Source organism: Melozone crissalis, unplaced genomic scaffold (assembly GCF_028551555.1).
Source record: "Melozone crissalis strain CALT ecotype California unplaced genomic scaffold, PUWL_Pcris_2 ptg000019l_1, whole genome shotgun sequence".
Lineage (NCBI taxonomy): Eukaryota > Metazoa > Chordata > Aves > Passeriformes > Passerellidae > Melozone > Melozone crissalis.
This window is the reverse complement of record NW_026535797.1, coordinates 14,987,482-14,999,692: the sequence shown is the minus strand read 5'-3', so window position 1 is coordinate 14,999,692 and position 12,211 is coordinate 14,987,482. Positions and strand designations below refer to the sequence as shown.

The 12,211-nt window shown below is 36.5% G+C and overlaps 1 protein-coding gene across 1 annotated transcript in view; it reads right to left on the bottom strand.

Moving 5' to 3' along the window:
* The window catches only part of ADGRA1 (adhesion G protein-coupled receptor A1), a 253,397-nt gene that overhangs the window by 129,691 nt on the left and 111,495 nt on the right, over positions 1–12,211 (bottom strand). Inside the window, exon 7 of the mRNA XM_054277071.1 lies at positions 1,919–2,132. Coding sequence (XP_054133046.1) covers positions 1,919–2,132 — 214 coding nt within the window. The remainder of the gene's footprint in view (positions 1–1,918; positions 2,133–12,211) is intronic.

Here is a 12,211-nt window from a genome sequence, read left to right as displayed (position 1 = left end):
CAGTTTTTAAAAGTAGGTTTGAAAGTATATCTTTAATAAGTTAATTCTGATCAGCACCTAGATCAAAGCAGAGGCACAGCTGCTTGAGTATTAGCATTTTTGGCTGGATAAGGATTACGCTCTATGGTCAATGCCCTTCTATCTTACAAAGTGTCATGTATAATGCAAATAAATGAGGAATTAAAATGTTGAATGATTTTCAACAGCTGTTTAAGGACTTAGAGTTTTATTAAAAAATATTTTGTCTTATTTTAACAGTCTTTATCACATAACTTAGCAAGTCAGAGTATTTTTCCAGTCTATAACAGCAAATGTGATGATGTACTTAAAGATGTACTATTTTTTCTGAATAGATGTGCATATTGCACATTCCAGTGCATACTGCACCATCAGCATCAAGGTCACCTATTAAATGGCACAGTAAACGAGGTAGGCAGGAGATCAACCATCCTTATTAAAATATGCTGTGGTAGACAATGGTTTTTATTTTACAGTCTGGCAAAGAGAAGTAATGTAAGGTAAAAATCAGTCAAGCTACTTACAGCTTTTTAAAAAAAGATAGCTAATTTGGAAACAATTTTAGACTATTTATTTTAGCTTATTACTATGCTTTAAAAATTACTTATACGGTGCAAAATATAATTCAGTTGAAAAACATAATGAGGTGATTAACAGTATGTATTTTAATTTTGATATAATGGAAATAGGAAGAACATGCTTTAATTTAAGTGACTTGGCAGTTATATAATAGCTCATGCACGTGGCATTACTGTACTAATTGGTCTAATAGTCCTTTTCATTGATATTAGAAGAAAGACAGGAGCTCTGAGAATGGGTCAGATCTATGCCTCTAGATCTATGGGACTCCAAAAGGGGTCAAATAATCAGTGGGTAGACAAAATTAATAAAGCCAAAAGTCCCCAGTGGACAGGATTTAATTTGACTCCCTTCATAACTTCTATTTGATAGTTCATGAAGCATTTCAGGTCAATTATATTAATAGAAACTGTTTGAGTGAAAAGATGTTAATGATTATCCAGAGCTAATTAGCATACTTATTTTCACTCCATCTTCTACAAAGAGAAAGGCAGAACATGCACACAGAATCAGACTCTCTTTTTGATCAGTGATGGAAACTGGCAGAGGACAAAAGGATGTGTGCAACAACTTAGCAGCTTTTAGTGACAAGCCAATACTCTGTGATGAAACCCAAAAATAAACACTGAAATTTATAATTTATTAAATAATGTTTAACAGGAAAACTGAAGCAAAACTGGAACATTACAGTCACTGCCAAATTTTAGGTTTTGCTTCTTTTATATAAGCCTACTCTGCTTCATTTCTCTTGCACTTTTCACATCAGCAAATGCATCTGTAGATCTCTGTATCTCAAGCACACAGGCACAGAGACAGTAAAAGTCACAGAAAATCAAGAAATATTTAATAAGAAACAAAAATGAGATTACTTAACTAAAGAATACGGGATCTAGTATATTGGAACCTGCAAAAACTAACCAAATTATTCATTTTCAATTGATAGTTCTTCATAGGTCCATCATTTATGGTGGATGGTGTCATGAAGAAGCAGTTTGGCTATAAGTCACTCATATGCTCTGAAGCTTTTCTTCTTTTCTTGCTTTTTTATATTTCTTTGCATGGTTAACTGTCTAAGAAACTGGTTTTATCTGGTTCAAACCCATACCCGATCAAATCTGGATAGTCAGACTCAAAAAGTACAATTTGGAATCACAGCCAATCACAGCCATGAAAAATCTCTACCTCTGTACTCAGATTCAAGTGCACAATTGAGTTGCTTCAAATTAAACAACTCCTGGCATTTTAATGAGGCTTGTTGCGAGTGTGAGGTGTGTTCCCCTCGCCTGCAAGGCTGGCTATGCCCAGAGGGGGTGTGTGTTACCGTGTGATCAGGCAGCAGTCGTGGATGATGCTGTCCTCCACGAAGATGCCGCTCTCCTCGTCGGTCTCGATCAGGCGCCCTCCGTGGTACCACTGCACCTGGGTGCTGCTGTCCACGTAGGTCGCAGTGCACTGGAAGGGCAGGCGGTCCCCGTGGAAAACCACTTGTCTTTGTGATGGGATCAGCTCGAAGAGAGGAAGCTCCAGAGGCCCAGCTGCAGGGAAAACGAAACAAAAATAGGAAAACAAAGTCACAATTAATTCCTCTCTTATGAATATTGTAACATGAGCTAGTTGTGTACCATTCTAGCTTCTTATATCTTCACATGAAAATTTAGACATACTAGATATGACCCACTGCAGTCTGATCATGTTGTGAGTTCTAGAGATCACTTTTTTTTTCACTGGTGTGAGCCCAGATAAACACAGAATTACCAGAAAATCTACAGAAAATGAGTTTCATGAAACAGGTTCAACAGTATGGTTGAAGTTGGAAGGGATCTTCTGAGATGCTCCAACCCAGCCTCCTTCTCAAGGCAGGCTGCTTTATTATACAAGCGTACAGAATGAAAAAGTGAGTTTTCCAATTAGAGAAAAAATACAGCTATTAATATAGGTTCAATTAACATTTACAAGACCACTTCACTGTCAGTAGAGGAAATGCCCACCTTGCTCCAGAACAAAACTTACTGTCTAGAGAGCATAAGCTACTTCATTTGCCTGGGATTGGGATAATAATAAGACTAATAACAGTTAAACTTTCCTCTTAAGTTCAACTGTCCCCATGACTTTTCATTTCCCATTCCTTCTGCCAATTCCACAAGCCATCTCTACTCTCTAGATAATTACTTAACATTAAATATTTATCTAAGTAGTTCTTTTCATCTATTTAAAGATGAATACTTTTTACCATATTTTTTAAATTAACTTTATCTCTCAAAGCTCTCTCGCAGAAACACCCCAATAATGAGAATACTACACATTCTAAGCAGGCTACTACAAAAACCAGCTTTTGTAATCACAAATCCAAATGCCTAAACTCAGTTTAAAAAATTAGGAAGATATGTACATTTTTGGCCCTGATGAAAGTCTGCTATTTCATAGATTTGAGAGTGATTGAAGGTTATTTTCCTCAGTCCTAAATTCTCATGAACATTGTGCACAACAGCTCCTACAATAGAGCCTTTTCACCTCAGGCTCCAACACCAAATCAATTCTCTGAGCCTGGATTGCTTTCTAACCTCAATCTGCAATCTCACCTTAGACAAAAGACCTATAGAGTCTTGCACCTTGGTTACCATTCTACCTTGACGAGGAAAGAGAATTTTAAAGCTAGATCTTATCCCTTCTTCTTCTTCTTCTTCTGTTTTCATTTAAAGGTTTCTTATCATTCATATCAATCCATCCTACGGAGTTGTCAGCTGAAAGGTCACCCTTCCACCATTTGCACCACTATTAACTACCTCAAACATCTATTTTTCTGACAAGTATCTTTTTTTTTTTTTTCCATTTCACTGCTTGCCATTTTATCTTCCTTAAACTTGCTCCTCAAAACCCTCCATTGCCCATAACAAATACAGATGAACTTAGCCATGCCTGTCCAGGTTGCAAGCCATAATCACTGGTTCTACAGCTGCTAAAATTTGTGGACAGCCAATAGTGTTCTTCCTCTTACTCAGCATTCCACCCTAACACACTTCTTTATGTCATTCAGGTGCTGTCTTTGGAACCCTTAAATTGTGAGAAGTTGTAGTTACAAACCCCGCTTGGGCCTTTGTTACTATTTTGTTAAACAGTACATTCATCACCTGTTTTGAGTAAACAGTGAGAGGGACCAGTTCTATTTTTATGCAAAGAAGAATGCCGGCCAGCGCAGCATGCAAAATTGGTACAAGTGAATACGTGCTACTTCTGTTTGGGAGAAGCACACAGAGGATTAAGTGCCTAGCTGCTCTCTACTGAAATGTTTTAAGTCTGCTTTGACTATAAAGTGCAGCCTTCAGAAAGCACTCCTTACCTGTGCACACATCCTGAAATTTACCTTTTGATTGCACCCGTTACATGAAGACAATGATGTGATACTAAAAATTCCTTGAAATACACACAGTATTTTTATATGGCTTTTGGCTTCTAATTAAGAGAAGAGAAGGTAAACTAGATTAATGCCTCATTCATAATAGCTGCAGCCTTGGTCCCAGTCATTTATATTAAATGTCTTTAACTAGCAGATAGAAAGAATCTCTCTTTCCAAAAAGTTGTGATTTTTTTGTTGCATTATGAAGTCAATTATGGAATATAAGGAAATATATGGAATACAAATTTATCCATAAATTAATTAAATGACTACCAAAATGCAGAAAAATTAAGCGCACTGTGACAGTACAACAGCAATAGATACTACTCACAGAAACAAAGTATTTCTCATTGATACAGTAGTTTTTAACTGAGGATGTTGTGTCTGGTTGAATGGTTTTGGTCTTGCAGTGAGTGACACATTGTGCTGTGAGGCTATGAAGTAGGAAGAGTGCGAACTAGAATATCAATATCTTTAAGTCAAGTTAATTAACCTGCTGAGCATATGGATGAAGTGTAGCACTATCACTCTGAATTTATCTCTGTCTTGAGCGTTGGTGTCCAAGGCTCCCCCATAACCCCTTCTGCTGTTCAGCCTTGGGGATCACCAAACCCAGAAATGCAGTGGGAATGAGGTGCTCTCTACAGGGTCTGTCAATTAGTGATCAGAAGTGAATGAAAACTTTACTTCAGCATGTCAAAAAATAATCAGTCCTATCAACAGTGTACTCATTTTCTTTTTCTTTGCAAATCCTTTTAAGTGCCAACAAAGATGCAAAATGAATTAAATATAACCTTGGAATTAAACATACCATTATGCTAGGATATCCTCCTGACCAACTTTGAGAATGTACCTATTTGGGTTGGCCAAATTGACAAATAATGCTGAAAACTCATTTCAAATTAAAAATAATAAAATTTCTATGGATTATGACATTTGCAGACCATGGAAGGTAAACATAAGTACTCCTGGAAAACATCTGCTTTTAATCTCTGTGACGTCCACACAAAAACATTAATACCAGAGCTAATCTTCAGTTGTTTTCCAGGGATAGTAATGATTTAAATGTCTGAGGCTGGTTCTGCAACCATTACTCATGCAGAAGTTCCAGTTGACTTTTGTGACACAGCTCACAGTTATGAGGATTAATCACACCAATAAGAGTTTCAGAATTATGACCAATACCCTTTATCCCAAATGGCTATAAAATTATTATAGTTACATCAGCATCAGCTGGAAATACTTACTTTAAATACATAATCCAACAATCCTTCAAATTCAGAATAAAAATTAAAGTATCTATTAATGCTGTATGCACATTTTCATGTTTGACTTTGAGAATAAATGAAGAAGTAAGAAATTCTGAAAGTATTTGGAACTATTTTGGTATTGATTTGACAGCACTTTAAATATAACAGCTCTGGCAAGCATAGCCCTATACAATTGATTTTTTTCTTTGATTATGTGGGTAATAAAGACTAAATCAGGATTACTAAATATATATAATCTCTGATGCTCATATTTATGCATGTGTGTGCGTGCATGGCAGACACAACAGCCTCATAAAATCAAAATGTTTACTATTGTGTGTTGAGAAGGGAGGGAGCAATTCACAGGGATCTCATTTACTCTTTACACACTTGAAAAATATTCCAGGATGCTCCTTCCAAGACAATTCACTGTGCTGCCCTCGATCTCGGAGCCAGCACCCCTGTCTGCAAATGAGAGGTGTGACTCCCCTCAGGCATCCAGATCAAGAGCTGATGGAGTGTTTTACAGTCTTTACCTGTCTTGTCTCTCCAGTCAGCACTAAACCATGATTGCAGCAGAGCACCACAGGAATCACTGATTGCAGCATGAATCTAAAGGTCTAACCCATCATTACAGTAATTACATCTTTTTCGTTATCTTTCACTTCTCAGCAGAAAAGGGTTTTGTTGACTGAAGGCCAGACTCTCTGTGCCATCTAGTCTTGTATTTCAGATTAGATCTAGACTAGAATACTGAGGACATACAGAGAAGGAATCAGGTTAAACCAAAACCACTGAATTTATATGATCACTTGTGTCTTTTTCAAATAGAGTATACCCCTGCATATTTTAATGCATGCAATGTCCCAAGATGTTGAAAAAGAAAATAGAAATTATTTATAAAAAATTAGCAGAAACTGAAAAATAGCAAGGTGCACTGAAGCTCTATGGGAATGCTCCAATGCATATGCCCTTAATATATTTATAGAAGAATTTGCTTCACACACATATACACACATATTGTATTTCCTGGTTTTCCCTACAATTCAGTTCTTGAGATTTTAAAAGTATTCCAATTTTCTATCTAATTCTGGCCTTCTATTTTGTTTTACAATTTGGAAAAGAGAAGAATACGAAGGAAATACTGCTGTTTCTTCACATACATGGAACAAAAATGTAGTAAAAAAGATGACAAAATGCATCTTTACCCATATTTTAGTTACATTTTCAAGTACCATATTACTATCTTCAGGTAATATTCACTTCCAATGAGTGACACTACTGTCTTCTGGGGGAATGACTAAAAGCAAACCTGTAAGTACAAAACCTGGCCCATGCAACAGATCTGTCCAAACACTCCAGAAAGTTGGCTAGTCATTAACTAACACGACCAGCACAAGATGGTGGAGAAACTGTCCTACTTCCAGCCAGCTCTGTTGCATTTCCTGCTGCATCACCTTTAATCTGGGCAGCTCAGCTCAACAGCTACTAAGTGCATAAACCTGTACTACACCAGAACCTTCTGCTCTTCAATCTACCAGAAACAGTTTTCTGCTATACTTTTTCTGGTCCTCATCAACTGGCTTTATTTGCTATGAACAGTTTTCACACAACCAGAAATAGGAAAATCCACAGGTTTCTCCAGGCTGCCCACACACCATTTCAGCACTACAGTGCTCACGTCTGAGGATATACCTTTGACTTCAGTTGATTGGTAGAAAATTCAGTTTTCTACAGTCTACCACAAGCTTCTGGGACAGAAAAAAAGCCAGAGGTTGGCATTTTGCTTCTTGTTAATCACTTGATTTATTGTATTGCCAATGGGCTTTTTATTTGAACTGAGTGTGCCTACAGAGTGCGGCACATCCTGCTGACAAAAGTGTGAGTTAGAGCTCTAATATTTGTATACAGTCTCAGTGGGAAAGAAATGTGCATGGAAAGCACAGTGGGGGAAAGCTGGAAGTGAGGACAAAGCAAAGGAACCAATCCAAGAAAAAGGACAGATGAAAATGAGGAAAAAAAAATTGAAATACATTAGTTAAAAATCTGAATTGCTGACAGTGCAAATTATATCTGATATTTACCAAATGGAACTGGAGAAAAGAGCATGATCTGAATTGCTCCAAGAGCCAGCTCTGCCAAAAAGGGAGGTGCCAGCCCACCAACGCCAGTTTCTGTGTTGCAAAATTTGCTGGCAGTAAGGAAATGTTTGGTGTAGAAGGTCACAGACCACACCACGTGCCAAGGATGTAAAAAATGAATACAGAACTGAGGCCAAGCTTCAGTTTTAATAAAAGCTGTGCCTGGCTCCAATTTCAACATAATATCAAGAAAATACAGATGCCAACATGTATTAAACAGCAGAATAAGGTAAGTAAGTGTCCTGGGCTTGGGACAAGAAAGCTTTGTATCACATTCATTTACCACTCCCTGCAGGAAAAGCAGAGCTTTTGTTCATGTAATAGCTTCTTATTTCCACCAGCTTCATAATGCTGGCATGGCAAGAGATATTCCACACCATTTTATCAGTCCCTTTCCCTCTCATACATGCTTTTCAAACAGGAATATCAAGCAGTGCTTCTCCTTTGGTTGGTTTGTTGTTGGGTTTTTTTTTCTTCCCAGCATCTTGTAATTAAATTATGGTGTTATGTTTCTTTTGTAATGCTAAGTGCTGCACAGAAATGGTAGCCACTAACCACAGAGCAAGATTTCTGACATGCATGCTGTTTTACCTAAATCTACAACATCTTTATTGTGATTTTACTCCTGCAAACTCTGTAAAGCCATCAAAGGAGATCAGCAGAAGTAGTAAATGGGATTTATCATAACTTACAAAGACAATGAACCCAGGCTGTCACAGTCCATTGCTTCTGGTGCTGCAGTTACCTGTGTCAGCTGACCTCATAGAGGTATCCCACAGACACAAAACAGAAGCTAAAATTCAGCGCAAATATGCCAAGGTGAGCTAAAATCATAGCTTTGAATGAGTCTTCAAAAGTCACTTGGATTATATAACCAATCTGATTTATTTACTTAAAATAATTTACAGCTAGATAGAAAATAATAAAGATCGAGCTGGGGGATGTACAATTCAAATCTAGTCACTTTTGGCAAATCCAGGTAATACAGGTTTCATCCATCACTCAGCAGATGGATGACATTTCCAGCCATGACAAAGTTATTTAACTGTCCTTGTCTACTGGAGTTTCCTCTGGATTCCTAAGTCCCAGTAAAATTAATTATTCTTTTTGCACCATTTCTAGGGACTGATGTGTCTCGAGAGGGAGTGCAAGAAAAAACCCTGTCTTATTTACTGATGATAGCAGTGATGTACTTAAAAGGAAATCAAGTGCCAGTGAAAAACAGAGGAAACAGGTTTCACTTATTTAATAACAGATTTCATTTATTTAATATAAATGGTAAATACCCTAACATTTTAATTAGTAAAATGTTAAAGTTACTTGAAAGTTTTCCACAATATGAAATTCAAGGTTTTGTTCCAGTTAAACAATTAAAAAATTGCATTGTCTTGCACTGGCACAGGAATCTAAAAGAATAGGCAAATAGTTTTTGCATCACTGATTTCTTTCCTATCAAATAAAACTGCTGCAACTTTTCAATTTTTTATTTTCAAATTGTCCCAGAACTCTATTTCAGAAGCTGGGGAGCATTTGATTATTTGCCACATGCTGAAATTGACATATTGACAGCTATGGTACTGGAAGATTCATCAACACAAATTTCCTCCTGGCACCAGCCAGAAACCCACTGTTAAAAAGCTGATTTTGATTACTCCAATTACTCTTATGGCAACTGAACTGGCTGGCTCATGGCTTTGCATACTCATTACAGCTTGCGGTTAATAAAAATGGCTGAGCAGTGGAAAGGTAAAGCACCCAGCTCTACAAAATCACAGAATCATAGAATGGTTTGGGCTGGAATGGACCTTGAAGGGTCACCTTTAAACTGGCCCCAGAATGAGCAGGGACATTTGCTCAGAGTCCCACCCAACCTGACCTTGAATGCTCCCAGGAGTGGTGCACCCACGTCATCCCTGGGTAGCCCACTGCCAGTGTCTCACCACCCTCACTGTAAAAAAAATTCTTCCTTATACTTAATGTAAATAGATCCTCTTTTAGTTTAAAACCATTATTCCTAATTCTGTTGCTACAGCCTCTACTAAAATGTCTGTCCCCATTTTTCTTATAAACCCTCTCTAGGTACTGAAAGGATGCACTGAGGTCGTGGAGCCTTCACCTCTGCAGCTGAGCAACCACAACTCCCTCAGCCTCTCCTCACAGGAAAGATGTTCCATGTCCCCAGTCACCCTTGTGGCTCTCCTCTGGACCCACTCCAACACGTCCAAGAGGTATAATCAAATACACTGATTAGCTTTATCTAGCTGGGAAGTGCAGTGGTAGCACTCATCTTTCCAAACCTTAAACCTTTTTTATTTGCAAATCATAACTGCACACTCAGATCACAGAAAGATGGTGGCAGGAAGGTCCCAAGAGTGTCAGTGATTGTCCCCAGTTGCCCAGAGTCCAGAAGGTTGCATGAATTCTAATCTATGCCAGAACATAAAAAAAGAAAAGAAAAAAATTCTTCAAAGAAATGCTGAACAAACCACATTTCTGTTGAAGTATTACATTTTTCCATTCCAAGCTCCTTTCAGCCCAGCTGACAGTGTCAGAAGCTCTCAACAGCCATTTTTATACAAACATTAAAGAAAGTGCAGTATGTTGACATGTGCTATAAAAATGTGAAATGCCACTGTGGTACAGTCCACTTAAATGAAAGAGAGATTGTTAGGATGAAAGCTTTATAGGGAATTTTCCTATGATAACAATTAAGATTAATTACAGCAAACCCTAATAAGCACTGATATTGGACAATATTAACATAGGTTTGTTTAAAAGCTTATATAATTTTACCTAGAAATCACCAGTATAAAATTTAACCCTAGTCTTTTAATGTTCATGTTAGTATAATAAATAAAGAATATATCTTCAGAGAGACTCAATGGACTGTAGCCAAGGCTGTTTGTTTTAACATTGTTTTGCTCATAAGCAACTGGCTTTTAAATATGGCCAGCTAAGTGTTCAAGGGCAGGAGTTCGAAGATTAAAATGCTTCATTTCACTGCCATTCTCACTCCACCTTGGTCAAATTTTCCTTCAGTCATTTTGCATTGTCAAAGACAATGTAGAAAATAAGACATAAGTGTACATTAAAAACCTCTAATGCAGTATATAAGAGTAAGCTATGGAAAAAAACCAAACACAGACAACTGGGTACTTTTCCTATATCTAAATCAGCAAGGTTTCAGGGATGAAAATTTCTGTTGAACTGAATTTTCATGTGTGAGCACAAATGCAAGAAAATATGTTGTAGTAAAATTTCATCCTCAAATGAACGTTTTAATATTTCTGCTATTTCACATTTATAAGGTTTAACCATCACTAATTTTATGCCCCCAATCTTGCAGCAGTGTTCTACACTGCCACTAAAGAAATTAGATAATAATGTTTAGGATTAAATTTAGGGCAAAATAGTCCTTTTCCTCTCATTTTGAGACTGATCATATTAGATGAGAGATCTAGAATTTGGAGACAAAAGTTTAAAACATTGTTCATTTCATACTACCAAATGACAGTATGGAAACCAGCTTTGATATACAAATGGCCTCTTAGCTCTGACATAAAATGAACTTACCCCATTTATCTTTGAAAGATCAAAATATTCAGTTATTTTATCTGATTTATATGCATTCTGTCATTATGAGTACTTTCTTATTAAAGAAAATCTTGAATTGCTAGCATTGTAAAACCAAAGTAATTGGAAGAGGATTTAAATACTGCTAATTGTATCACTATCCATATCTTGCAAAACCTAATCCTGTGAAAGGTTATTAGTGTGAATATTCCTATTTTAACATAATTAAACCTACTCATGTGATTAGGCACTCCCTGCAGAATTAGAGCTGAAGTCTTGATCCTGCACATTCTGGAAGACAATGATGCTCTGCATGAATGCAGCAAGCTACCTGTGGACTGCCAAGAAACTGCAGGACTGAAATCTAAATCTGGATAATTAATCCATCATTCTTCCTGCTTGAGGTTTTGAGTTTAGTCAGTTAGTACATCCTGAAACCCCCCACAGTTCAATATTTACACTGTGTTAATGCAGCAAGAATGACTTGTAAATTAATAAAGAAATAATTGAAACAACAATCTCAAACCTGTCCCTAAGTTTAAGTAACAAATGTTAGCAAAAATATGTTTTGTGTACACTGAAAAAAACAAAGGAAGAAAAAATACTCCTTGGTAATTTTAAGATTGTGTTTTTTCTTGCAATATATTTTACACAGAAAAGGAAACTTTTAACAATAATCTATGGGCAAATATAGATATTTATAATTTTAAGACTTGAATGGAAATGTAGATATTTAATTTTTGCACCACATGAAAAAAGGAATTTCAAATCTCACTTCTTTACCATATACCTAACACAAGATAGTTGGCAGTATTCTTAAAAACTGACACAAATCAAGGCTGATTGTATTTCGTTGACTTCAGCTTAAATTTAAATGTTGAAAAAGTTCTTTCAAAGAAAAAATTCCCCAGTACATAGTTTTTTTCCTCTTCAGCATTTTAAAAGTATGTATTTCTTTCAAAATTCTTACTATCAGACAGTGGATACCAACTTTCTCTGCTAGGAATGATGGGGAAACAATGTGCAATTACATCAGGTAAAATTATAAAGACAACTCAAAAAATACAGCATCTAAAGCTGTTCCATCATTGCTGAGAAATCATTTAAAGCCACACTCTCTTAAGAATCTATGTCAAGGAAAAAGAAAGCTGCTTCAAAAAATAAAAGTACTTTATAAAAGCAGTGTAGAAAAGAAAATGTTCTATTTTTTCCCAATGGTATTACTATAATTGATTTAAAATATCTTGAATATTTCA